The sequence below is a fragment of the Aspergillus udagawae genome, assembly GCF_001078395.1.
Source record: "Aspergillus udagawae IFM 46973 DNA, scaffold_4, whole genome shotgun sequence".
Taxonomy (NCBI): domain Eukaryota; kingdom Fungi; phylum Ascomycota; class Eurotiomycetes; order Eurotiales; family Aspergillaceae; genus Aspergillus; species Aspergillus udagawae.
The window spans coordinates 1,278,493-1,305,397 of NW_025091267.1; the positions used below are offsets into that span (position 1 = coordinate 1,278,493).

Genomic DNA, 26,905 nt, shown 5'->3' on the forward strand with positions numbered 1-26,905 from the left:
GCAGTTGGAAGTTGAGCTTGATCTGCAGTGCGACGTGGTGGACTTCAGATGTAGATCTGTTGAGCGTTGGTTCGAGTACATGTATGTCATAGTTCAGTTTACGTATATTCATCGTTCAATCTCCTTTGTCTTTTTTATCATTGGATCTGGTAGTCTCTGCTGTTAAAGTATCCTCGAAGTACTTCGCCGAGCTGAGTCGGCCACTCAGAACTGACTGCGCCAGCTGTACAATATAATACAAGTTAAATTCCCTACTCAGTCCATCTATCCTCTATTCCGTTTCTGTACAATGCTCAAGATACAATTCGCTGTCCCACGTAGACTAATTACGAGGGATCTCATGTATATGTAATAGAAATTATCGCGGGCGAATCAAAGCAATCACTAGACCCATGATAGCTGCACCGGCGGCAGCGCTCTGAAGAGAGACAGTGGTCAGATCCCGCTGTGTAATGGCGATACTACGATCACTGAATAGCTCGTTGAGAGTCTGTCGCCATGAGCCGAGGGAAGGAGGAGGAGGAAGAATGCGGGAGAGGTGAGATTTGCTGGGTTCGAGGACATTGATTGTTGTGTTGTTGGAAGCGCTGTCCTCTGTCGTTTCTGTTGCGGTTTCGGGCGTTATATTTGTGACGATGGTGGGTGTAGGATCGGAGTCCCAGACAACAGGTTCGGACGTGATGGCTTCATCCGTGGCGGCTGGGGTGTTTTCATTGGTGGTTAGAGAGTCTTCAGAGGCGGTTGAAGTAGATGCTGTCCCCGATGCTTCCTCCTTGGGGGAGGGCGATGTCGATGTTAGAGCAGGTTGAGGTTTCAATATCTCGATGTGGTTGATGGCTTTCTCTTTCTCGATGGCCTCGATGACCTTCTCTTCGAAGCCTTTCACGAGTCGTTTGCGACGCCATGGCTCGACCGCAATTTGGAAGATAAGGAAGAGGAGAACGTTAACCCCCATCAGGCCCCAAGTACCCCACGTACTCATTCGACGAATCTTATCCGACCAGACTTGTTCCTCGTGATAGCGGGACAGGATGCTCTTGCTCAATTGCGCCGCTGCCTCTTCGGATTCCCGCTCTGCGGCAGACAGGGCATCCTGAGTCTCCATCTCAGCCACTTCGTTGGTGTGATCGTTGCGGTAAAGGTGGGTGAATCTCTCGAGATCTGCGGCAGACCAGGCGTGTTTCCGCTGGAGGAGCTCGTTGACTTCACGCTGCGAGGCAGAGCGTCGGTTTATCGCTGCTGCGTAGGCATCTTTGGCTTCTCGAACCCGTTGACGGGCTGCGCGGAGTCGTTCCTCTGTTCGTCCGAAGCATTAATGATCAGCGAGGAAGAATTGAGAGTTCCAATCATGTTCGAAACACACCTTGCAATTGTATGTCTTTCTTGAGTGCCTCAATGGCAGAGTAGCCTGTCAAATCGTTCAATCGCTGGCCCGCCACGAAAACGTTGGATTGGAGGTTGTCCATCATCTCGGTAAATTGTTTGGACAGTTGCGACCGGCGTTCCTCCAGGTATGACGGTAATCCCTTCTTCTCTGCTGGTTCAGGTTTCGGTTCGTTCTTTGCATCTTGACCAAGCCCAGATAAAGTCTCCTGCTCTCCCGCGGCCGGAGAAGGCCGTTGGGTCTCTGCATCCGCCTCTACCTTTGGCGATTCATCGCGGGACGTCGGCGTTGAGTTTGCGTCCTTTGACTGCTGAGTAGCTGCTTCGTCGTTTGATGTACCTTTCTCAGGACTTGAATATAATGGGGATTGCGACCTGAATTGGCATCGTACGCAGACCGAGAAGCTCCGCTGTATATCTCTGGCAGGTCGAATCTTCGGCCCAGCGGCGGGTAAAAATTGCGGTCGTACAGGGAGCGATGTCCTCGCAAAATTGGCAGATGACCTAAGCGACTGCCTCAGAAGCAGTGGCATGGGCTGCATGGCCTATTAATGGTAACCTTTAATCCGAGCAAGTTCTTGTTGGATTGTTATGGTGGAAACTCAATGGCTTGAGCTGACCTTGGATCGGAACAAAAGGCGGAACGGAGAACATGCGGGAAAGGCAGCCCTCTTCCCCATCTATCGCTACTAAATGTACCACAAATGATATCGCAGTTGCTATACCTCAGTAACGTTATAATAATATGATGAAAATGGTACAATTCTTGAGAAATACATGTTCTTGAGTGCATCGATCCTCGTCCTCTCCCAAATAAAACTGTGCAAGTAGGCTGTGTAAAATAGACGACGATGTAATATTGTGGATTCCTTCTCTCATTTCCACGTGGTGGTATCAATTCATAACATAACAAGCCTTATTCGTAACGTCCTCGTGAAACATGACTTTAAAAACATATCCATCTTACTCCGACGGGTGGGAGTGCTCTGCAAGCTAGGTGAGACCGAACCCTCGACACGAACTGACCGCCGTTCGGCAATGAGCTGCTGTCGTAAATATCTAACCAGGATTCAATCGTGCGTCTGCACCTTGTTGTCTCCCTTGACAGCTTCCGCATAGGTTGGTGGTGGCCGGGAGTCGCCCTGAGCTTGGTCACTGCTACCGCCCTGGCCTTCCTGATGATGTGGCTTGGGAGCTTGCTGCTGAGGTTGAGAGGCAGGACTTGGCGCCTGCTGGTTTTGTGGTGCCACAGTGCCATAACCTCTCTGGGATGGATGCTGGATGGGCTGATGCGAGACGTAATAGTATGTCACACGGCCACTTTCGGTGTCCCTTCTCCGGTCGGCATGGCCAGGAATGGGCTCGTAGTTCGGGTCATCATAGTCTGGTTCGGGGTACTTGAGTATGATGTACCACGCGTGAAGAAGACCGGGGATGTAGCCTAGACAGCAAAGTGCAAGGTTGATGATCGAGTCCGCTGTGCAGATGCCTACTTTAATCCACACTGAGAGGATATGTCAGCTGGTGCTATAAAAAAACAAGAACAAACCACATTAGAAGGAGCTGAACTTCTCACCTGCAACTGGTGGAAAGAAAATCGCGAGAATCCCAAGGAAGATGTCTGAACCGCACATGGTTGCGTTCGAAGAGTGTAAGGGGTACTATCTAATGAACTGTCTGACTGTACAACAGCTTCGGATGAATGAGGAATTTGTCAAAGTGTCTACACTGAGCAGCAAACTGCCACAAAGAACGAGTTTTACAGATATGAGGCTTAGATAAATGGGACGACGAGCAGGATGGTTCTCACAATGATAAGGTAGGATGGGAGCCTGCCTCAGCCTCTGCGTCCGTCATATGACGTCGGTATATGTCACCTGATTCTGAGGGACGTTGGTGCCATTATTTTCAGGCTTCCATCTCTCGGAACGGGAGATGAACTTGGTCGTCAGAGTCAGCCACCAGAAGACCTTACGTAACTCCAGTAATCAAGTCGTTCAAGACACCTCTAACATCGATGGAGGTCATATCAACTTGATCATCTTCTAAGAACTTCGAAAAGACAGTTTGAAGAGCCCGATCCATCCGAACTTCAAGCAGTCTCTGCATGTTGCGATGTATATAAACTCTAATGACTTGTTACGGACCAGAAATGCGACAAAGTGCGAAGAGCATATGGACAGTCAAGTAGAGGGAGTTCTATCGGTCTTCAAGACAAATCTCATCTTTCTGCGTGTGAGCTGGATCTGATCCATGGCACCAAGAAGCCTCATGATCCACGTCATGAATGATTTGCATCACTGACATTGTGATGTTGCTTTACAGCCAAGCCCTAGATCAATACCCGAGCGAGCTTAAGATAGGGATCAGCCAAGCATTGACAGCTCAATATTCATTGTAAATGAGGAGGGCTCCTGGCAAAACGACAGGTTAGATTGAGAAACATGGAGAAATGATACCTAATGTCAAGAGATCTGTCTCACGCTCAAACTCGTAGTGCTCCCTACTTCATTCTCCTCATACCGACGCACCGGTAAGGATAAATATTATTAGCTTCGTCCTTGATCAGTAAGGGACCTTCCCTCGCCCAAGAAACACTGGGTCGGTGGGTTCTCCCGTGTCCCACAATAATTATGAGTCGAAGTCGAATAACAAAACAGGAAACATCAAAATATCATCTTTATATCAAATTGAGATAACGTAGGGGTTGACGACCTTAAAACACCACATGACAATGATAGTATTGGATGATGTGAGCTGGCCTGATAGCAGATGGTCTCCCAAGTCCCAAGTGTACACTGAGAAGGGCTGCCACGTCAATTGACAACGTCGAAGCTTCATTGTACCTGCGTTTGCTCGAGTCCGGAGTATTTATGTAGCACAGTAGCAATCAGGCATAGTCTACCTGTTGCGCTCCCCAACTGTCTTAAGGTACTTTACTTTGCATCGGATACTTACTTACTGCTTCCGTATAAGATTAACAACAGTGGATAATCACTCACTTGGGATTCTAACAGCTTCTGGCAACATAAACCGCAAATCGCCAAGGTCAGTTTAGTTCTAGCCTACTTTTAGTGGAGTCTGTTTAATTACCTATCACAAACTTTCGAGGCTAAAATTGGCTGGCAAAATGCAGCAGGACTAAGTTATTGTACCTGACTATCAACTGGACTACTGGCTAAGCGGCCGTTACCCCCTTTTATTATTATTCTTCATCTGCCGCGCCTCGGATGCAGAATGCGCTCTGCAGACTGCGAATCTGCGAGAATCGAGTCGACTTGGGGTTCGAGAGAATCGGGACCTTACTTTGACCCTTGAAACTTTGAAAAGCTTTTCTGTGATCTGTGCTACGAAGGCTCCGTCTCCAGATATTATTGTTATATTATAATTGAAATAAGCCCGTTCTCTCTTTCTCCACGTCCGTTTCGGAGCGCCCAACCCATTTGTTACTTTCTCTTTGTGACGCTACTCATCCTGAAGGCCAATACTCTCCCTGTGGTTTTCTTTCCGGCCCATTGTCTCTGTGCCTCTGACTCTTTTATCCCATCTTTGGTACACCGTTTTTCGCGGACTTCTCAGGCCTTACTTTCCTCGGCCCCAAGTCACTCACCTTCACTTTTGCACCACTGTTCGTCGCCATTCATCATTTGAAACGCTCTTTTCCGTCCAATCCTCCAAATTTGACGCGTTGCGTCGCCCGTCTCTGTTGACTTCGGTCAGCTGCTTATCTTCTCGCAATTTCCCGCCAATTGAGTTGTGATAATCATTTCGAGGTAGAAACAACACCATGAGAACCGTGTTCGGTTACTTCGCTTGATAACGCATCTGAAATTCGCCATTATCTACATCCGCTCTCCTCAAATTTCATATTCATTGTTTCGAGGTTACCCTGTTGGGTCCGGGGCGAGATGGCAGGCACCTGCATCTCTTTATCGGGGTCCTCGCAGTGCCCTGCTTTCAATGGCTCATCCATATCAACCAGCTCGAGTCTCTACACGGATTTGTAGGCCATACCCCATGTATCCACCTGGTCGCTGCGTGCTGACCTTCTGATAGTCCTTTTATGCAATATGTTTCGAATCTGGACGATTTTGATCGAGAATTGAGCAACTACGTGAACGGCTCCTATGTCAAGCAAAAGTAAGGGCATATCTCCTTCCAGGGTCACTCATAGCTTCGACTAAAGCGTCATGATCATATTTAGGTATATCGACTATCTGGGATGCCAAGGAGTGAACCTCACCCACGCGAGTAACTACTATGCCCGCTATACCACCAGTACAATATGCAGCGGACTCGTTCAAAGCTCAAGGACCTACTGCAATCTTTCCGGCCAGCAGTCAAGACCGCTTTGCGCTGACACTTGCGCCTTGATGGCCACGAGCGAGGAGGAAATCGTCGTCAATGCTGACCTTTGCCGGACAACAGGCAGTAACTACATGAGTCAAATCCGCTCAGATTTCACCATATGCTCCTTGCCTGCCGACTCACTCACCGGTACTTGCATTTCCGGCGCGGATAATGAGCCCCACGAGTGCGGCTATAGGTCGAATTTGATCGGACTATGTGGATACTGCGGAGCCAGCTCGCCCAACTCGACTGATTCTTGCTGCGTCAACGCGAATGCAGCGAGCCGATGCGAAGGCGTTACGATTCCCACCCCGACTGCGACTTTGCCTCCAATATTCACCTCAACCTCCAACCCGACAGCAGATGCCGGTGCTCATGACGGTCTGTCGGGAGGGCAAATCGCAGGCATCGTCATCGGATCTGTCGGGGGAGCCGCCCTCCTGGCAGCTCTTATCTTTTTGATCCTCCTTTTGCTACGGCGCAGACGCAACTCACGGGATTATAGTGCCCTTAATAAGCCCAATCCGCAACGGAAAGGGTTTCCGTCCATGCAACAGGATAAAAATCAGCAAGGTTTCCCCTCGGTGCCAGGCGGACGGGTGGCCAGGATGTCTGCTCTGCGCGAAGTGCCAAGCTTGTCTCCCGCACGCTCTCGTAACTCTGCTGCTCTCTTTGGAAGTGCCAAGTACAGCGATACGTCCGACTCGGAAGGTTACGGCGCAAGCCCGGGAGCAATGTCAAAGCGAATTCCACCGGTCACTGGAAGGCGCCATGGATCTCTGTCGAGCAACTCGGCCCTGGCTGGCGCATATAGTGACTCATCACCTCGCTCGGGAACTAATGGCCAATTCTCTTCACCCGAAGGCGTTGCAAGTGGGCAGTCGGAGCAATTGTCTTCGTTCCAAGATTATTACTCACCCGATGACATACGCCCTGGTGATAAGGTAGCCGTGCTCTGGGCCTATCAGCCGCGGGCAGGGGATGAGTTCGCCTTGGAACGCGGAGAGATGTTGAAGGTGATTGGTATTTGGGACGATGGGTGGGCGACTGGCATTCGGATGCCAGAAACTGCAGAAGACTATGACGCCAGGCACCGCGAGCAGCGTGACAGTGGTGTATCTAATGGATCACAGAGATTGGCAGCCTCCCCATCGCCTACAGGAGATATCAAGGCATTCCCGCTAGTCTGTGTCTGTCTGCCACAACACTGGAGAAAGATCATCGAAGGCGGGCAGGATGAAGATGTTTCGTGATCTCCAGCCTGACAGTTTGACTCTAAGATTGTCACAACCTCATGATTCTCCGCACCCTCCGGAGGTCTTATGCTTTCATGACACAACATCCTTGTCCTTCTCTGATCGGCATCAGACTCATCGCCAGGATAGCGGCGATAGAATTCTCCCAATATGGCTGAGCAGGGGTATCATAATTACTATGGCTCTACGCCCTCCATCTTGTCATTCTGATATACCAAAGACATGATGACTTCTTCCATCCTGATCTTCACTTGTTGCCTTCGTTGTCGCGAGCATACAATGCAGCTCCCAGGCCATCATTTTATGATGAGAACAAATGCTCGCGAAGCAGTTCGTCGGATGCTTGTGAAACGACTTTTTACGGTTCATATTGATATACCCCATTTTACGCCTGCGAGCCATTTCTTGTTATCGGCCTTGGTGCCTTCCTATTTTATGATAGTTCACTTTCCCTTCTAGCCCCTCAAACCTGTCACAAGATCAGGTAGCTGTGGGTTGAGCACGATTGTTGACCATATCAATACATATTGACAGATGTACATAAATAAGAGCCCTTTTCGCGTCTGCCTTATGGCACTGCGAGCATAACATCTACAAATATTCCATTCTGTCTGATCCAATTAGCTCCAAACTTACCATATGCCTAAGGCTTGCTCATCATACTAACTCCGTACCAGAGCTAATCTCAGAAATTCAAGGAGCTGGTACGCTCGTCTTCGAGTGTGACACAAAGATCACAGCCGTAAGCCTACTGTGGATTACTTGACGTTAGATGGCTCGCTAGGGGCTAGTCGACGTCGAGTCCCATGGTTGAGCTCCATCAAGATAATATGGATCTATGATGTAGGCAGACCCGTATAGCTGTGATATGGCAACGTTGTCTTAAGAGATAGTAAACGTATAACTATGCTGCCTGGCTGTATACAGCCGTCAAAGGCCTGATATGTCAGGGTATGGATGGGTGAGTATGGCTATAAGATATATATAATCCGTCTGTTATCGTATAGGCAGCAAAGTAATGCATACAGATATAAGTTAACTGTAGTCGTCGATCTGAAAGAAACAGTGTGCATATATTCAATCTTGCAACTTCAGGGCTTTCTGGACACTATCTACCTATCTACAATTCTTCGATATTCTCACACCCTAGCGGAAAAAGAGGAAGAAAATCATCCATTCAGGGGCAAAAACAGGAAAAGAACAGGCTGTGCATTGTGGTGCAACGGAAGGTCACGTGCAGGAACCCACCCACCCCCACCATCACATCAACAACGCAAGCACAACAGCAAAGCCCCTCTATCTCCATCTCCGTTCGCAATCCTCCACTCTCTATTATTTCACCCCCCTTTTGCCCCAAACTGCCAGTATTGGTGTAGAATATCTCGGCACCCTTCTTAATATAAGTAAGCATTGACTGATCAGCAAATCTCGAAGTGTCTACAAGACTCGAGTGGGATCACTAACATCGCGTGCGAATGCAGCTTATCCTCTCATAAATCAGCTTTGGGGTCTATATCTCGCAGGCAACCATGTCGGTATGTCATAGTTCCGTTTACTCCTCTTCGTAGAGGCAAACTTACTAATGGTATCTGTTTGTCTCGCAGCTCGCATCCGGGTATGTTGACAGTTCTACCTTTTCCGCGTTCCTACGGCGGCTCGGCTCCATCGAAACCGATTGCGCATTCATACTGACGGCCGCCTTTTCTGCTACAGTGTCTCTGTCGCAGATGAATGCATCACTGCATTCAACGACTTCCGCATGAGCGGTAACAAGGCCAACAAGACCAAGTTCATTATCTTCAAGATCGCCGATAACCAGAGGGAGGTTGTCATCGACGAGGTCTCGCAAGAAGAGGACTACGAGGTCTTCCGTGGCAAGCTCGAGGCTGCCAAGGATAGCAAGGGTAATCCCGCTCCTCGTTATGCAGTCTACGATGTCGAGTATGATCTCGGTGGCGGTGAGGGCAAGAGGTACGATTGCTTCGCTCTAAAATGAGGTGGACTTCAGTGGCTGACCGTCGATCTGTAGAAGCAAGATTGTTTTCATCTCCTGGGTTCCCTCAGACACACCTACTCGGGTATGGCTCGGTCTTGTCGTATTTTCTGTCAAAGTTTCACCATCTGACGGTCATTATCTAGTGGTCCATGATCTACGCCAGCACACGGGAGAACTTGAAGAACGCTCTCAACATCCACAACTCCATCCACGCCGACGACAAGGGCGACATTGAGTGGAAGACTGTTCTGGCTGAGGCCAGCGGTGGTAAGGCTGGTAAATAGACGACAGCACCGGCTGGGTCCGGGCCAGTTGACCTAGTGCGTGTGTGCTAGTTATCGCGCTAATTTCATGTGAGCGTCGAGAGTACCTCCAAGCGACCGACTCGATGGCCCTTTCAGCACACACACACACATAGTTTCAATTTGAGATTGTTACGACTTGACCGCCTTTATAGTGACCGTACCATCTTATTGCGATTGTCATCGTGAACAAAACGATGGGGAGGGGGATTGTCTTTCTTTCATGAGTCAGCGTTTGCCTGTACAGAATATTGCTGCCTTGCTATGGGGTGTGATTTCGACGGTTCTTTGTAGAGTAGAATACACGATATCACCTCCACAAATCATCCCTCTTTCTATTCGCGGGGTTGCTGTTGAAGATATGAGTAATAGTGAGGATGAGCCGAAACGGCAAGTCACCTGGTCGGAGCCGGATATCACAAATGTAGCGGATAAGTTAGTCTAAGTAGTGAAAATTGAAAGAGTCTTTGGCGAATGGATGTGCGATCTCCATAAACTTATGATGTTTGATGAGGGAACGGCCGGGTTGTCTGAAGACAGGCGTGGCTGTTGACCAATCAGATCGCCGCCAAAACGGACTAAGCTTGTCGTTCGGAAACTCGACTTTCCACCTCAAACCACAGTCGAACGTCGTCTCTGTCTCCTCCTCCACCCACTGACCAGCCTCAACCAGCCTCCAATCCGGGGAATTGACGCTCTTTTATACCGGAGAGTATCCTCTACTCAATTGACACGTTTTTTGTCGCCTTTTCGCCCTCACACACACAATGTTCGTCCGGTCTGTTTCTCGGGCTGCTGCTCGCAGCTCTGCCATGCCCACCACGGCCATTCGCTCCTACCGCACGGTTCCTAGCCCAATTGCTTGCCTGAACGCTCGTCCTCAGCCTCAGCAGAAGTCCATTGCTTCCCAGCAGACCCGCGCCTCTTCCGAGCACGCCATCTCGAATCCCACACTCGCCGGTATCGAGAAGCGCTGGGAGGCCATGCCTCCCCAGGAGCAGGCCGAATTGTGGATGCAGCTGAGGGATCGTATGAAGGTTGACTGGCACCAGATGACTCTGCAGGAGAAGAAGGCTGGTATGTATCTCTATCTCTCTTTTGCGCGGATACCAGACGTCCCGGGTGGTCAGAATTTTTGCTGATCAGAGTTTCTAGCCTACTGGATTGCTTTCGGTCCTCACGGCCCTCGTGCGGCTCCCCCCAAGGGCGAGGGCATGCGAATTTTCTGGAAGGTCGCTCAGCTGACCCTTGCCTCCTTCGCCGTCTTCTACGTGATCCATCTGTTCGCCAAGCCCCAGCCTAAGACCATGTCCAAGGAGTGGCAGGAAGCCTCCAACGAGTACGCCAAGGTACGTATATATTGCTGTTATGGGCAACTTCTCTGTGGAGCTGTTTTACCCTGGTGTAGTTGAATAGTCATTGACATCGTTTTACAACAGCGCGAGAACATCAACCCTCTCTACGGTATTAGCAGTGAGGGCTACGAGGGCAAGGGCTTCGTTCAGAGCCCTCCTGCCGAGAAGAAGTAGATTGAAGGATAAGTATCTGGGAGGAACAGGTGTGGCATTCAGACACGCTGGATTGGCAGTGCTGGAGTTGAGTGACCGTCACCTTGTCCCTTCTGTTGACCTCGGCTGCGTGCCTAGGCCGATTGGACAATTTCGCCTTCGCCCTTGTCTTCCAATCTTGACAATTCGACTTCCGAAAATCCTTGTGTATCTCGTACTGTGCAATAATCAATGTATCTCCTTTGTAGCCATAGATCATTTTGTTGCATTGTCTTCCCACTTTGTTGCCAGTATTGATGACGTAGAATTTGCTCTTATAGAGGCTTAGGCACCGCGCTACGCACATCCATGGGCAACACTTTAACGCTGTGACCCTTCATGTAGCCTCGAGAGCTGCTTCAATGGAGATATATGATCGAAAGCCTATATGCTGTCAGTAGACCTGTCTATGTGTTGCCCAATGCTAATGCAGCATATGCTATAACGACAGCTCCCTATAATGAAGCTGCAGGTAGTTCTCAGTCCATTTTCCTACATTGAATACAATAATGGCGTCTTACTATCCGGCTGGTTCATAAGCTGAAAGGAACTTGCTACCCTACCTAGTGTAATACGCAGTACGAGCCGATTACAAGAACACGTCAGAAAATTCGATAACAGCGCTCGTCCGAGGAGAGGAGCCGGGATTGTTTGCGGAGCAACCGGTACCGAGAAAGCAGAAAAAAGAGGATGAAACGAATTGATCGGTCCATTAGAGTCACATATTTAAGTACGATATGTTGTTGACCTGGAGATAAGCTACATGCATCATGTAAACGAGTATCAAATTTTGATGGGGTTGCTGTACAACTGTACAGGTATCCAAAGCTCCCTGCATCCGGGTGCCAAGAAGCCTTCCGTTTGTGTGCGCGAATTCCCCTAGGTGACCACAACAGGGCAAGGATGGAGATGTGGAAGCCCGGGCAAGTTGGGTTCGATGGCCAGGAAGAACACAGCATCTGACCGTGAGATCTTAAGATAGAAGAAAGAAGAGTTTCCAGATAGCGGTGCTTTCTTATTCTTGAGAAAATGAGGCTCGTTGCGCACTGGGTTTTCTTGCGCATTGCTCGGTACATCACGGGATCGTCGGCAAAACCGCCCCGGAAAGGCTAAGCCGGACACAGTCGCCCGTGTCCACCTCAACCTCAACCTCTTCCCTTCCCTTCCCTCTTTCTTCCCTCTCCCCATCTTCTTGTCCCTTTGACCTCTTTAACCCCATTTTCGCTCTTAAACACCATCAAAATGTTCAAGAGGTTTGTTGCACCGCCAATTCTCGCCGAATCGCTTTTTTTCCCATTTTTTCGCCCGCTAACCTTGGTTTTTTGGATGATTTAGCGGTCTTGCCCGGACCTTCGGGAGGGCTGCTTTTGCTCGACCATCCCCCGTCGCTCGTCGCGCAATCCAGCCCCTCAGATCCAATGGCCTTCCTTCCCTGGCCAGATTCGCCAGCACTGAGGCTGGTTCGGTCGGAAAGATTCACCAGGTCATTGGTGCCGTCGTCGACGGTACGTCCGAATCTCCCCGTTGAAAACCCTGCTGGCAGCCTTCGCGAAAATCTTTTCCTGGCGTCAAATCCATCTCAACAGCCATCAAAATGGGGTCAATAGCAATGTCAAAATACGATATCTGACTCTAGCCTACAGTGAAGTTCGACGGTGACAAGCTCCCTGCCATTCTCAACGCCATTGAGACCGAGAACAATGGCCAGAAGCTCGTCCTTGAGGTCTCTGTATGTATTTGATATCTGATATCCGACCTCGATGACATCAATCGTGCCTTAGCTAACCGAGTAACAGCAACACTTGGGTGAGAGTGTCGTCCGTACTATTGCTATGGATGGTAAGCTCTCGACCCCCTTCTCATCACCAGCGTGACACCTAGATTTTTCTTGGCGATATCGGCGCTGCTTTACCATCGAATCGACTGACATATGTCCGGCTTCCAGGTACCGAGGGTCTGACCCGTGGTGCTCCCGCCCGCGACACCGGTGCTCCCATCAAGATCCCCGTTGGCCCTGCCACCCTTGGCCGTATCGTCAACGTCACTGGTGACCCCATTGACGAGCGTGGTCCTATCAAGGCCACCAAGTTCGCTCCTATCCACGCTGAGGCCCCCGAGTTCATTGAGCAGTCGACCTCCGCTGAGATTCTGGTCACTGGTATCAAGGTCGTCGACCTTCTCGCCCCCTACGCCCGTGGTGGTAAGATTGGTCTCTTCGGTGGTGCCGGTGTCGGCAAGACTGTCTTCATCCAGGAGTTGATTGTGAGTTGTTCCACATGTTCTGCTAATTCTTCGTTGGACCTTTTCACTGACGCACCTCCTGTAGAACAACATTGCCAAGGCCCACGGTGGTTACTCCGTCTTCACTGGTGTCGGTGAGCGTACTCGTGAGGGTAACGATCTGTACCACGAAATGCAGGAGACTGGTGTCATTCAGCTCGAGGGTGAATCCAAGGTCGCCCTGGTGTTCGGTCAGATGAACGAGCCCCCCGGTGCCCGTGCCCGTGTCGCCCTTACCGGTCTGACCATTGCCGAGTACTTCCGTGACGAGGAGGGTCAGGACGTGCTGCTCTTCATTGACAACATTTTCCGTTTCACCCAGGCCGGTTCTGAGGTGTCTGCTCTTCTCGGTCGTATCCCCTCTGCCGTCGGTTACCAGCCCACCCTGGCCGTCGACATGGGTGGTATGCAGGAGCGTATCACCACCACCAAGAAGGGTTCCATTACCTCCGTCCAGGCCGTCTACGTGCCCGCTGACGATCTGACTGACCCTGCCCCCGCCACCACCTTCGCTCACTTGGACGCCACCACTGTCTTGTCCCGTGGTATCTCTGAGTTGGGTATCTACCCTGCTGTCGACCCTCTCGACTCCAAGTCTCGTATGCTCGACCCCCGTATCGTCGGTGAGGAGCACTACGCCGTCGCTACCCGTGTCCAGCAGATGCTCCAGGAGTACAAGTCCCTCCAGGATATCATTGCCATTCTGGGTATGGACGAACTTTCCGAAGCTGACAAGCTCACCGTCGAGCGTGCTCGTAAGCTCCAGCGTTTCCTGAGCCAGCCTTTCACTGTCGCCCAGGTCTTCACTGGTATCGAGGGTAAGCTGGTCGACCTCAAGGACACCATCCGCAGTTTCAAGGCCATCATCAACGGTGAAGGTGATGATCTTCCTGAGGGTAAGTTTGAGCATCAGTCTTTTGAAAATTCGAAATCAATGCTAATGGCCATCTTTTAGCTGCCTTCTACATGGTTGGTGACTTCGAGTCTGCCCGCGCCAAGGGTGAGAAGATCCTGGCTGAGCTCGAGGGCAAGGCCTAAATGTAATATTGTTTTTTAAGCGCCCTTTTCTTTTTATGGTTGTTAGACATGGAATCTCTTTCTTCAGTGTTCCGTTTTCTTTCGATGCGTGTACAGTACTCGAATTAAGGAAAGGGATTCGAAAGAAAGAAAGTTTTCATGGAAAAAGGAAAAGGAGCACTTGCATCTACCCTTGTAAGTCTGGATGGAAACTTCCGGGCTTGTGTTACACTATGTGCTCATGTAAGTAAGTTTAAAATGACCACAGCCAGCCTGAATACCCACTGGGCTGGGACAATTGTACCATTTCTTTTGTTGGATTGGAGAGAGTGTTTGCGTAGTTGATTCGTTCTTGTCATCGTAGCCTTGATCTATTCCAAGTATTTCTACGAAATTTTGTCTCTGTATGTAGCATTGCTTCTTGCAATACGCATTCAACCAAATGTAGGTCATAAGAGACAGGCTCGATGCGAAACGTAATCAAGTCAGTGAATTCTAGGCTTATTAGGCACAACACGACGAGAGTCCATGGAGTACTGAGCAAACGCTGGTGGTATTCCCGGTCATGGACTGCAACATATATAGGTTGCGGGTAGACACCATGATTGGTGAACTAAGGAGAAATATCTACATTGCATTGCGCAAAGACATACATAGGTTACTCAAGTAGCTAAGATAGACTTTATATTATGTGCGGTGGTGCTTATTAGACAGTGCAATATATTCATATCAGTATGTAAGGCTTAGTATTGAACGCGACCACAAGTGGCATGAATCCATTAAGATGTTTACAGTGTTTCTTCCAGGGCAAGGACCTGCCATTGAAGTTTCTGTTAGCACTGAATCGCCAAGGGAGGGGAAAAGGTGGATGGAGGACATACCAGCGCTGTTCGGGTAGGAATGTAGACCTGCAGGTAATTACCACGGCCGTTCCAGGACATATCAGTCGTGAAGAAGCGGGTCTCCTTGAGATTGCGGCCGAAGCCACCAAAGGCCAGATCATCAGTGTCCAGGGCGATGCGGTAGGTACCTGGCTTGTCGACGCCGACACGGTAGTCGGTGAAGCTTTCTGTGGGGTGGAAGTTGAAGATCCAGAGCAGACCTGCGCGCTCAAAGACGAGGACCTTGTCGATCTCGTGCTTGAGGCTCACGTAGGCTTGTGGCGAGTGTAGCCAGCCGTACTTCTCCTCGGTCAACTGCATGCCGCGGTCGAACTCGTTGAGGAACTTGTAGCGGAGGAGATGGTCCTCGGTGAGGTTGAGTTGGCGGCGGGCATACCAGAAGGAATTGTTGTTTCCGGCACGGGGGAAGTCGAGCCATTCTGGGTGTCCGAACTCGTTGCCTTCGAAGTTGAGGTAACCCTCTCCTCCCAGGCCGTGGGTGACCAGTCGGATCATCTTGTGCAGGGCCATGCCGCGTTCGATGGTGGGGGTGAATTCGGTCAGCACGGACATGTGAGTGTACATTTCCTTGTCGCAGAGCCACATCATGAGCGTTTTATCGCCGACCAGGCTAAAGAAAAGTTAGTTTTCATGGATGGCATTGCAGATATCGGGAGGGCACTAACGCTTGATCATGGCTTTCTGCATATGCGATTGTCTTCTCGCCGTGACGTCTGTTGGTCAGGGTGAAGGCGAGATTGCCCATGTCCCACTCGCTATCGGACTTTTCCTTCAGAAGTTTGATGTACATGTCTGGGATGGCCATCGCGAGGCGGTAATCGAACCCAACGCCACCGAGGGTGTGAGGTAAACAAAGAGCCGGCATTCCGGAGACGTCTTCTGCCACGGTGATGCAGTTGGGATACAAATTATGGAGCATCTCATTAGCGAGAGTGAGGTACATCACACCCTCGTCATCCACAGAAGGGCCAAAGTATTCGTGGTATCCACCTGAGAAGCCACTTGACGACAAGTTAGCTGATGTTTCAAGTATCAAGTCAAGAGTCCACTTACGTTCCAATACCATGGTGTGTATAAAGCATGCTCGTGACTCCATCGAAACGGAAGCCATCGAAGCCGTATTCTTCCATCCAGAAACGAAGGTTGCTCAAAAGGAAGCGCAGGACCTCGTGGTGGCCGTAGTTGAACAACCGACTGTCCCACAGCTCATGCCGGCCCTTTCCTCCTTCATGGAAGTAAAGGTGGTCTGTTCCATCAAACATGTTCAGTCCGTCGTCGACATTCTTTGACGCATGACTGTGGACAACGTCGAGAAGCACTGTCAAGCCCATACTGTGTGCTGTATCAATAAGCTCCTTCAGCTCTTCGGGTGTGCCGTAACGACTGCTCGCTGCGAAGAAGTTGTTGACCTGGTATCCGAAGCTGGCGTAGTAGGCATGTTCCATGATAGCCATGAGCTGGATCGCATTGTACCCCAAGTACTTTATCCGAGGCAGCATGTTCTTCGTAAACTCTTTGTATGTCGCAACCCTGGTCTCGGGGGATGAAATACCCACATGGGCCTCATAGATGCGGAGGCTCTCCGGTTTCTTCGGGCGGGAATGTTTGAATTTGTACCGTTCAGACTCGGGAGGATTCCAGAACACGGACTCATAAATGGGGGACACTTCGAGGTCCTGGACCACACGCTTGACCCATGCAGGTATCCGGTAAATTCGCTCTCCGCTGGGAATGTCCATCGCGATCTAGACGGTGTGTAAGCAACAGGGGGCTCCGGATTGTGCTTATCACGAGCAATTACCTTGACCTTGCTATCATGCGGGATGGCTGGCATGCCGTCCTTTGACGGCACTGTTACTTCCCACACGCCAAAGCTGTCTTTTGTCATTGGATGCGCCGTTACATCCCACTTGTCTGCTCAACTCAGTATGCGCTCCACCGATCGCTACACTTATGGAGTGTGACTTACTGAAATCACCGACTAAGTAAGCTCGCACAGCATTGGGAGCCCACTCCCGATATGTGATGTCTCCATTGGCATTGACATTGAATCCAAATTTCTCGTAACCCTATGCAGAGAATGCAGTCCGTTAGCTCAGATATCAATTCCACCAGCGGACGATAGCTCCTTGAACACTAAAACATCCAAGGACAAAATTAGAGGTAGATATGAAGTATGCGAACCTTGCTAAACTTGTCTAGACCACCTTCATTTTCGTTGATTTTCTTGATCCAGCTTTCGACCAACCCGAATCTGTGTCGTAGAGCGTCGCGGAAAGGTTCCAGATAAGGATCCAACTGAATAACACCTGTAGAGTATGAGTTACCTGGCAGTAAACGGGTTTGATCCTGGCTAACCTGTGCCATCCGGAGGCGTTGATTGCGCGATGTTTGAAGCTTCAGTCGAAGCCATGGTTACAGAAGATAGCAGTGATAAGCTCTCTGCAGATGATGGAATGTCGCAAGAACCGTGACGAACGATATACTCAGCTCAACCAACAACGTCCAGTTCGAAAAGACTAGAAAAAGGACGGCGGCGAGAGATGAAGTAATTTGTTTTTTTACAAAATGAAGCGATTGCAAGGGACAGGGAGGAGGGAAACCTGCTTTTGTCCCTGAGCAAGCCCAAGCCCATTGCGGGGGAGGAGCATCTAGGCTAGCCTAAGGCAGAGATCGAAGGCCAAAGCTCCCAACACATGTGACATCACCGTTCTCAACCTTTCCTTTCTCTACTGACCGGACGCAAATCTTTCCTCGTCTCAACGCTTGGACGATCCCTGCAATTCGTTATTAAAGTCAATTGCCATCTGACTAATGAGGGACCATGCAATTGATTTGTCTACTTGGGTGGAACAAGCTGTTGCACGCACAACCTCCCCTTTCTGTTCCTTGCGGGCTGGTCTGGAGCTCCCCACTTTGCAGCTTGAACCGCCGGACCAGAGCCCTCCATGCCTATGGCCATGGCCCGCATCGAGAAAGGCATGCCATGATCTTAAGATCCAACTACAGTCTATGCACACATTCTGATGACTATGAATGTTGCTTCATGAGCTATTCTTTAATTAGCGCGCGCTCTTTGATTCGCGGATGGCCCTAGGAAACAAACTGACAGTCTCACTGACCCTGCGGTGGCTGGACGCTTTCATCTTCCAGATTTAAAACTAGTTGACAATTTAGTTAAACAGGTCAGAATGAAAATGTGTCAAGCTAATGGAATTTTGTCGAACAGAACACAACAGAAGCTCGTACGGTATGATTAGAATGTTGCACGAAAGGCTCGGGAAACTGCATGAAGCTCGAAACGTATCATCGAGCTCAAGATTTGGGATACAATACGATTTAGAGGCAGAATCATGCTGCACCCCCGGAGTGGTGGTGACCATGACGGTGTCTCGATGGTCGATTGCCGCCTGCGGGTACTGGGCCAGGAGTACCCGAAGGATCAGGACCAGCACTCTCAGGAGATGGCTGACCAGTTTCCTGTGAAGCACCCTGCACCACTTGCTCTGATGCAGCCGCAGGCGTCTCGATGCTCATGTCAACCGCGCGTGCCTTGGCAGCTTTGGTGGACCTCTTAGACATCAAAGCGCTGTGAGGAGTTGCACCGGGATAGAAAGTTGTGGGAATGGTCGGGATCGGAATTGACTTGGTGCTGCCGAAATCGGTCGTCAAATCCAAAGGCATCTTCGCCGCCGAATAGCCCGACGGAGCGCTGCTGACGGTGGTTGTGGTTACTGCATAAGAGGTGTGCTGAGATCCCGACTTTAGGCAGAATCCAGAACCGTAGGCACTCTGGCAAGAGTACCACTGCTTGCTACCGGTCTCGGTCCACATGGCAAAGTCTTCAATGAGGATGTTGTAGCAGGGCGCTTTGTGAGGACAGACGATCTTGATGGGCCCGCGTTGTGCGCCGTTTGCCTCGGTTCCCTTCCAATTCTTGACCGTGATGTTGCTCAGTTCGACACCATTTCCTGAGACGGCGCTCATGCTGCTCCAGTAGCTGTCGATATCCAACGAGTAAGCGTTGCCGTGACCTATGGCCGTCAGCTTGTTTGAACTCTGGATGGTAAAGGAAAGTGCTTCGGTGCTTACCGATGAAATTCTCGAGAACAACATTCGAAACAGTGCCACTGCCACCATTGCTCTTGATCATCATCATCTGGTTCGAGTTCCAGGTGTAGATGTTCTTGTAGGTGATGTCGCTGATATCCGTGTCTGCGCCAAGGGAGCCCATGCCGCAACCACCGCTCAGGTTACAGTAGATGTTCTCCACGAGGATATTCTTTGCAGGACTCTTAACTTTTGCGTTAGAATTAATCATAGTAGAAGATCCATGTCTCAAGAACATACCTTGACCGTTACACATTCGTCCTTGTTCGTCACCTCGACCTATCGATCAATCAGCCCCTGATCCAAAGCATCTTTGATCATATCCTACATCATGAATCCAAATGTTGGTGCTCCAGACATCGATACCATCCAGTCCGCCATGGTTGCCACCCCGGATGGCCATATTATAGACCTCCCCATTGGAGCAAGTGTCGATAGAGAAGTGAAAGGAGGGCGAATCGACGAGAATCAAGTCGTGAACCGAGAAGTCCGACACATCCCACAGTCGAAGTAGACGAGGACCACTCCAGTTGTTTTTAGCGTGGAACTCATAACCCAGGCCCTGCATGGCACCCGACGATGTGCTGCTGTAGAGCTCGAAGTCCTTGGAATGCTCAATCATGATCATGTTGCCGCCACCCGTACCCGTACGGTAGATGACACCGTCAATCTGCAGCGCCCATGCTTTACCATTTGCCAGCTTGACCCAGGTGGACATGGCATAGTTTCCGGCGGGGATATACACCAATCCACCCGACTTACAGGCCGCAAACGCCGCGGCCAGAGGGGGTCCCAGATCAGTCTTCTTGTCGGCTTTTGCTCCGTAGTCGAGGACATTGCATGTCTTCTTCGCCGCCTTTGCCGACGCTGAGGTCAGGGGTCCGACTGAGCCTGAGAGTGATGCAGCGACCAAGCTAGGTACCAGCCCTAGAAGGGAGAGCAAAGTAAAGGCGTGAAGACGCATTGTCGCTCAAAGCTTCTCAGAAGCGTAACGAAAGGAATCTGAGAGCATAAACGGCAACCAAAAACCTGAAGAGTATATCGGGCGTGCTTAACTACATTTATAGAGCTGACATGGCTGAAACGTTCCGACTCTAAGTCGGAGCTTACCTGGACTACGGCTCCTGGGTAATCTCCACATCTATAAGGAGAGACTCAGGGGAAGAGTGGATATATTGGAATCGAGGCTTGCGGTGGTTTCGCCTAGCAAATACGTCCAGGTTATTTCTTCCGGAAGAACTTCTCACCCTCGATGATTTCTCCACCGGTCAATTGGCGAAGCTTAGGTCTCGACGGAATATCTCCGAATGGGCTGAAACGGAAGAACAATTCTGAAACATCCTAACCAAGCCGGCCCGGCAATGACTCGTTCAGTCCACTCTATTCTTCAAAAGGGATGAAGAAAAAAGACGATCATATCAACTGGCAAAGTAATCAGCGGACGAGGCTTTGCTTCATAACCGGTAGATTGGCGTGTACTTCTTGTATAGTTGAGACATGAACATTAAAGGGCGACTGCCAGTGTTCATGAAGCGGACAAACGACCTCAAGACTCCAGTGTAGCTTTCTCAGAATGAGCAGACCCAGTCACATAGCCCAGCAATCCTCTTTCATCCGCTTCAATAAATTTGGCGGGCACACCGCTTCAGCCTTCACCGTTTTGTTGAGATGAGGATATTTCCGGATCAAGCAGTGAATGCATGCTCACTCTCCCTCTCTTTCACCATTCACTGCCTTTCTATCCAGCTGTTTCTCTTCTCCTTCTCCCTCTTTCCCTTTTTATTCTTCTTCTCTTTCTTCTCATCATCTTCATCGGAGCATGGTGCTCATACATTCGCTTGATATATCTATTCTAGAAGGAGATTGTCAAGAATCGGGCCTCGTCAGCCTCGTTATATATCTATGGACAGATCCTAAAGCATACTCCTCTTCTCGTCTTTACCGACCCAAGCTTCAGATCCAAGCGAATGGTTGAATGACATTTCATGTTTGCAGTATGACTTTCTGCGGTGAGCGGACACCTCGTCGCAATAAGAAGTTCGTTGCGAATAGTGTTCCTTTCAAAGAAAATCCACATCTCCCCTGAAAAGCAAAGGGGGCGAGGAAAACAAGTTTGTCAAACATTTCCTTTCTCAACTTCTTTGATGACCTGCAACAAAGGACTAACGGTCAGTAGGAGGAGATGGCCCATTATAAGTACCCTCTGATTCCCTGCGGAGACCGAGAAGAGCAGAAGAAGCATCGCTGCATACGGAGTACATTGTTCCAGGCATGCCGGTAGCGACCTCTATTAGCAAGGGGGATGATGCTAGGAAGGTAGGTCGAAACTCATATCCTTCCGAGTTGTGAAGATTGCTAAATACATCTAGGACGGAAGGATGGTACATATATATGCCAGTTGCCCCCTCCAAAGGAGAAGAAACGCGGCATTGTAACACGGCATATAGATAAGTTCCGCGACATTTCTACGCCTACATGGATGGCTTTATCTGCTACTTGGGAACCCTTGATGAACCCTGTAATATCCCAAGCCCAAACGCGCAGAACTGTCACAGCACTGGCGGAGTCGCAACCGTCCTTGGCCAGGATACCGTATCGTCCACTTTCTGGGCGCCCATACAAGTATGATCTCTAGAATATCTAGAATCAATGATCCGTGTTGCAAAGGAGAACTTCGTTACCTTCTTGGCCGATAGCAACTTTGCCTCTGCCGCTTCGACATATTCTCGGCAGGGGAACCAGCCTGGCTTTATTCTTCTCTGGCCGTTGGCAGGCACTATCTGATGCAAGACGGATTTCCTGTGAACGATTCTCAACGGCCATTCAGAATCACGTTCGAATTTCAAGAAGACGATCTACATGAAAAGATCAGACTTTGCAACCATTGCTCAGTACGTCAGCGCCTTCGGAGATAGGGTAGACGCGTGCGAGAGGCTTAAAACACCAATTACACCTTAGTGGCTACTCTTTTGATGCTGAAAACTGTCGAAAGAGCTGCAAGTACAAGTCGGACCGCAAGGGCAAGAGGGTGATGGAGCAGATGAACGGCTCCGGCGACGGCGATAGCAGCAACCACGGTGGCAGTGGTCGTAGCCCTGGCTCTCACGACGACGACGAAAAGGTTGACGACGACAAGGACATTGATGATACGCGCGACCCCGTTTACCGGGCAGACCCGACCCCAGAGGAAGTCACGGCGGCACAGGCGATCCTGCTGAAGGTGTATCGGAACGCTTAAGACCCGAAGACGAGAACGAGCGCGCGATTGAACTACTGGCCAATATGCAGGAGGCAGGCGCTGTGCACGAGGTAGCTTTTCGTCGTCGTTGCTAAAATATAGGCAGACAGATGAGATAGCCGTCGCTTCCGTGGCCCGTCTTCTCGCGTGGTGGCTTCGCACACTGCATTGCCGCGCCTGCCCCGGGGACTAAGAGACTTTGCGGGCCAGCTGGCGAATGACTCTTCCGAGGATAATGAAGAGAATGATTCAGGCTCCTGTGCGCTGCCCTGTCCCCTGAGGCACTGAATTCATGAATGCCACCCATGAGACAACCATGGAAACCGCAGCCTTGCTTGACAAAGATAAATCCCCAGCGCCTTTTAAAAGCCCGAGTCATTGGTTACAAAAGCCTGCCTGTCAGCGATGCATATCAAAAGGGCTTAATTGCCAATTTCCACTGGGGCACATTGCTATGCCTGAGAAAAATGCCACTGGCACAGCTAACAATGCAGCAAAAGATGATACCCCATTTCCTGATATACAGGAATCTGCAGTCACCACTGCATATCCAGAACCTGTGTCTATGACTGAATCTGGTCCGGCTGCGGCGTTCCAGTCTCCTCGCCCACCAGTTCAAGCTGTGACCAGCAGTCGCCAGACTGAGTTTATCGACCTCCTACGGAGAGTCTGTCCGAGATTAAGCGAAACAGCTTCCGTACTAACGCAGACGTGGGCTGGTACTGGTACAACCGAATCAGTTACCAGCCCCACTGTTATTGCCGACACTTACCAGAGGTTACAGGAACTACGGAACTTCCTCACAGATGAGAACCATGGAGCCAATGTTGCATAGACGTCTAGCCATGTTGTGCTCATTGTCGGATGAGAAATGCAGACATGCACGCCCCTGTCAAGCCGGGACTTCTGTAAACTGGAATTAGGAAATTATGCATGAGGTCGTACCATTGCCCAGGCGACTGGTTTGAGTCGATAGTGTTCATTAGGAGAGGGCACTTGCCCGCCTGCTGAGGCCATCCTCGAGGGTGTGGGCCAGTCATCGAAAGTAACAAGAGGCACGATCAGACGCAGGATATCTTGGAGATAACCTGCGGCACTTTTATGAAAATAAAAAGGAAATGAAGTGTCGAATTCGCTATGTACACGAATACTATTTGTTCATAAATCATAAGAATGTACTCACCCGGCCTGCCGGGTTATGATGCAGGGCTGGGAGGCAGCTCGCCCGTGAACCAGTCACTCGGGCTCTGCCCCAGCTCAAACTCGAGCGTTCCTCCGTTATCAAAGATATCACCCCATGCCAGCCAGTTCTTCCGCCACTGTTTCCCATTGACTTTGAGACTCTGGACATAGATCTTGCTGTCACCGTTGCCGTCACCCCCGGTTGCTGTAACGCGCAGCTCCTTCCCACCACCTAAATCGATGGCCAAGGACTCAAACCATGGCGAATGGATGAGGAACGTCGTCTGCCCTGTGATCGGATACAGTCCGATCATGTTCCAGAGCAGCCATGTCTGCATGGCGCCAGCGTCGCTGTTACCAGGTAGCCCTGCGACGCCCGTGTTGAAGTACTTTTTGGCGACCTTGCGGGACTGCGCGACGGAGAGATCCTGTCGGCCGACATAGTTGTATAGGTATGGGATGTTGAACATGCTACGCTTGTCAGTAAACTTCCTCTTGTCCTCAGCCTGAAGATGAATAACTTACGGCTCATTCGTAGGATCGAAGATCATCCCGCTGGACCCGCTCGCTCCCTCAGTGAACATGGTATTCAGCCGATCGACGGCCGTCTTCTCGCCTCCCATCCGCTCAACCATCTCCTTCATATCATGCACGCTGGCCCACGAGTACGCCCACGAGCTCGCCTCGTAGTACGGATCCCCCCAGTACCCGCTATCACCCAGGGGGTCCGTCTCAAGAAACCCGGACGTATTACGCGGCACCACAAATCCCGAGAATCCCAGCGACGTCTGCTCCGGATTCCAGTGATTGCGCCAGTTCCGCGAGCGGTTCAGATACTTCTCCGCGTCGGCGTGCTTCTCCAACCCCGATGCGACTTGGTGCAGTCCAAAGTCATTGCAGGAGTACTCCACCGCGCGCGTCACGGCGCGGGTATACTTCGGCGTGATATATCCCAGACTCAACCAGTCGGGGAGCGCGCCGCGGCCTTCCTTTGTGGACGAGTCCGGCGCCATGGGATCTAGCGGGTCGTTGGGGGGCGCGACCTCGGCGTCTTTCACCATGGCTTTGTAGCCGTCTTCCCAGTTGACGGCGCCGCGGACGCCCTTGACGTAGGCGTCGGCGAGGATGTTGTCGGCGTTGGAGCCGCCCTGGGTGCGGCCGTTGTAGTTGGACGAGCGGGCGTCGGGCAGGTAGCCCTCGAAGCGCCAGATGTCGATCAGGGAGCGGATCTGCTCTTCGTAGGCTGTGGGTTGCAGGACTTGCATGAGGGCCGTGGAGCAGCGGAAGAGGTCCTGCAATCATTTAGTGATGGCTTACTTAACGCAGGCAAGGGAATGGGGGAAATACCCAGTATGTGAAGATGTCCTGGTAATAGGGCTCGGACGATGTCCAGCCGGGGTTCTCGCCTGTCTGGTTCGTGGGGATCAAGTGCATAAAGTATAGCGAGGTGTAGAGCAGCTCGAGGCTGGTGGCGTTTGTGTTTGCGGTGGTCACCTTGGACAAGACGGTGGTGTTCCATGCGGCCTTGGTGGCTTGTACCACGGAGGTGAGTGCTGTCCCGTGCGGGATCTCATCCTGGACGTGCTTGCAGGCTTTCTGCGTGGAGATCCACGAGATCCCAACGCGAGACGTCACCACGGCGTCCTGGAAGGAGAAGAGTCCTCCGACTCGGGTCGATCCCGAGGTCGAGGACGCGAAGCCGCTCTCCTGCTTGACACTGCCTTTCGCATCCGTCCCAATATACGTTACGTTGCTGACCGGCTCAGCATCAAAGTAACCACCTGCAACCATTAGCCAAGCACACCCTAACCAGGAAAAAAAAAAAGCAGCACTAACAAAAGTAAATAGCCCAATCCGGAGACCGATTCCACCCATTATCATACACCCCATGGCCCTCGTAATGCCCATCCGGAAAGATCGTCAAGTTACCCCCCTTATAGCGCTGGCCAAGCCCCTGTCCCCGAAACGACGGCAGAACATGCGACACATCCACAAGCACATTCCCAGTCGCGCCAACGGGAAACGTATACCGATACATGCCCGCACGTGCGGTAGCAGCCAATTCAACAACGACGCCGTCCGCCGTGCGCGCTGTGTAGTGCCCCACCTCTGCCTCGTCCGCGCCCGCACGCGCCACCGTCTTATTCGACAGCGGGTCGCGGACCTCGCCCACCAGCGGCAGCTGCGCTACGGTGCCGTACTTGGGGGCCCCGCCTGTGCCTTGCTCGTGCATCATGCTGAAGCCGGAGAAGGCGCCGTTGGGCAGGTATCCCGAGTAGGCGTCTGTGCCGGGATTGAGCAGGTCCGGGCCGAGCTTGACCATGCCGAAGGGCCGGGCGACGCCGGGGAAGTTGTTCCCGCCATTCTGGGTGCCCGTGCTGGCGCTTGCGTTAGTATAGCGCAGCATCAAACCTGAGACAGGGGGCTTACAAGAGGTTCACGTGGGATGTGAGGTCGGTGGCTTCGACGACGGGATGCAACAAGGTTACGACTAGGAGCACGCTCAGGCACTGCATCGTCAGTAAGGCCACCGCTATTGCGGAGAGAATGAGTGAGCGGAGACGAGGCCTGGCGGGGGGAGAGTCAGTATGGTTTTTCATGAATACGATGAAGATATAGCCCTTGCCTCTATGTCCGTCCGTTGGCGTCTCTAAATATAAATCTAAGAAACAGGTCTACTAGACAAGCGAATGTGGATAGTCTACCACACGACCACGGTTTCTGAACATAATCAGCAAGACAAACGAGTGACTAGGTTACCCTCACTTGCTAGCGGGGTAAACCTCTACAACTGCCAAGCAATGAACGAATGAATGGCGAATGAATGATAATGAATGGATGGATGGCTGTACATCCAGACAAGAGGTGTGTTAGTTGACCATTAGAGGCATGAGGACTCGACACATGCCACGATCACAGGCGAAGAGCCATCCTAACGAGAGACTAGGGACTAGACTAGAGACTAGACTAGGGACTAGACTAGAAAATTAGAATGAAAAACAGCTGGTGGCTGCAGAAGGATTTTAGACTCCTTTTAGTCTTCATCTTGTCCAGACTAGGAAGTAAGGGGACTGAGCTGGATTCTTGACAGAACACTATTTTGGCAATCAACATGACCAATATGACCAATCACAATACACATTCCCGAAGAGGGCCACCTGAACAATCCCAATATTCAATAATCACAATGCTCATACTTGAAGATAACTGCAAGAATGCAGCAAAAATTTTCTTCAGGCATTAATGATCATTACCCCTGACACATGGCGAGCTCAACCATGGGATATGAAAGTTTCTGCCTATCCGGTGACAAGCCTGGATTGAGCACATGCGGGCGTCCAG

The 26,905-nt window shown here is 50.8% G+C and overlaps 10 protein-coding genes across 10 annotated transcripts; 5 read left to right on the forward strand and 5 right to left on the reverse strand.

The window, feature by feature from the left end:
• Positions 1–358: 358 nt before the first annotated feature.
• she9 (putative mitochondrion biogenesis protein (She9)) lies at positions 359–1,925 on the reverse strand (the record flags this gene model as incomplete). Its single annotated transcript, XM_043290742.1, has 2 exons — positions 359–1,296; positions 1,364–1,925. 2 exons carry the CDS (start codon positions 1,923–1,925, stop codon positions 359–361), a joined length of 1,500 nt encoding a protein of 499 aa, XP_043146677.1.
• A 528-nt stretch (positions 1,926–2,453) lies between these two features.
• Positions 2,454–3,017, reverse strand: Aud_005825 (putative stress response RCI peptide; the record flags this gene model as incomplete). The annotated part of the gene is made up of 2 exons (XM_043290743.1): positions 2,454–2,887; positions 2,960–3,017. 2 exons carry the CDS (start codon positions 3,015–3,017, stop codon positions 2,454–2,456), a joined length of 492 nt encoding a protein of 163 aa, XP_043146678.1.
• A 2,274-nt stretch (positions 3,018–5,291) lies between these two features.
• Aud_005826 (SH3 domain protein) lies at positions 5,292–6,986 on the forward strand (the record flags this gene model as incomplete). The annotated part of the gene is made up of 3 exons (XM_043290744.1): positions 5,292–5,386; positions 5,440–5,523; positions 5,588–6,986. The coding sequence occupies 3 exons, from the start codon at positions 5,292–5,294 to the stop codon at positions 6,984–6,986; spliced, it is 1,578 nt and encodes a 525-aa protein (XP_043146679.1).
• A 1,532-nt stretch (positions 6,987–8,518) lies between these two features.
• Positions 8,519–9,269, forward strand: Aud_005827 (actin-binding ADF family protein; the record flags this gene model as incomplete). The annotated part of the gene is made up of 4 exons (XM_043290745.1): positions 8,519–8,524; positions 8,617–8,960; positions 9,019–9,067; positions 9,129–9,269. 4 exons carry the CDS (start codon positions 8,519–8,521, stop codon positions 9,267–9,269), a joined length of 540 nt encoding a protein of 179 aa, XP_043146680.1.
• Positions 9,270–10,054: 785 nt separating this feature from the next.
• On the forward strand, positions 10,055–10,816 carry Aud_005828 (cytochrome c oxidase subunit IV family protein; the record flags this gene model as incomplete). The annotated part of the gene is made up of 3 exons (XM_043290746.1): positions 10,055–10,364; positions 10,443–10,636; positions 10,727–10,816. 3 exons carry the CDS (start codon positions 10,055–10,057, stop codon positions 10,814–10,816), a joined length of 594 nt encoding a protein of 197 aa, XP_043146681.1.
• Positions 10,817–12,076: 1,260 nt separating this feature from the next.
• Aud_005829 (F1F0 ATP synthase subunit beta) lies at positions 12,077–14,152 on the forward strand (the record flags this gene model as incomplete). The annotated part of the gene is made up of 7 exons (XM_043290747.1): positions 12,077–12,087; positions 12,170–12,339; positions 12,478–12,563; positions 12,631–12,673; positions 12,780–13,096; positions 13,161–14,010; positions 14,070–14,152. The coding sequence occupies 7 exons, from the start codon at positions 12,077–12,079 to the stop codon at positions 14,150–14,152; spliced, it is 1,560 nt and encodes a 519-aa protein (XP_043146682.1).
• Positions 14,153–14,919: 767 nt separating this feature from the next.
• Aud_005830 (1,4-alpha-glucan branching enzyme GLC3) lies at positions 14,920–17,446 on the reverse strand (the record flags this gene model as incomplete). The annotated part of the gene is made up of 8 exons (XM_043290748.1): positions 14,920–14,946; positions 15,013–15,643; positions 15,699–16,034; positions 16,087–16,778; positions 16,835–16,947; positions 17,003–17,102; positions 17,218–17,342; positions 17,392–17,446. 8 exons carry the CDS (start codon positions 17,444–17,446, stop codon positions 14,920–14,922), a joined length of 2,079 nt encoding a protein of 692 aa, XP_043146683.1.
• A 938-nt stretch (positions 17,447–18,384) lies between these two features.
• rhgB (putative extracellular rhamnogalacturonase) lies at positions 18,385–20,107 on the reverse strand (the record flags this gene model as incomplete). The annotated part of the gene is made up of 4 exons (XM_043290749.1): positions 18,385–19,067; positions 19,126–19,327; positions 19,384–19,422; positions 19,472–20,107. The coding sequence occupies 4 exons, from the start codon at positions 20,105–20,107 to the stop codon at positions 18,385–18,387; spliced, it is 1,560 nt and encodes a 519-aa protein (XP_043146684.1).
• Positions 20,108–21,414: 1,307 nt separating this feature from the next.
• Positions 21,415–22,381, forward strand: Aud_005832 (uncharacterized protein; the record flags this gene model as incomplete). Its single annotated transcript, XM_043290750.1, has 2 exons — positions 21,415–21,459; positions 22,136–22,381. The coding sequence occupies 2 exons, from the start codon at positions 21,415–21,417 to the stop codon at positions 22,379–22,381; spliced, it is 291 nt and encodes a 96-aa protein (XP_043146685.1).
• Positions 22,382–23,577: 1,196 nt separating this feature from the next.
• Positions 23,578–26,163, reverse strand: Aud_005833 (alpha-1,2-mannosidase family protein; the record flags this gene model as incomplete). Its single annotated transcript, XM_043290751.1, has 5 exons — positions 23,578–24,034; positions 24,089–24,855; positions 24,911–25,344; positions 25,400–25,941; positions 25,994–26,163. 5 exons carry the CDS (start codon positions 26,161–26,163, stop codon positions 23,578–23,580), a joined length of 2,370 nt encoding a protein of 789 aa, XP_043146686.1.
• Positions 26,164–26,905: the final 742 nt, after the last annotated feature.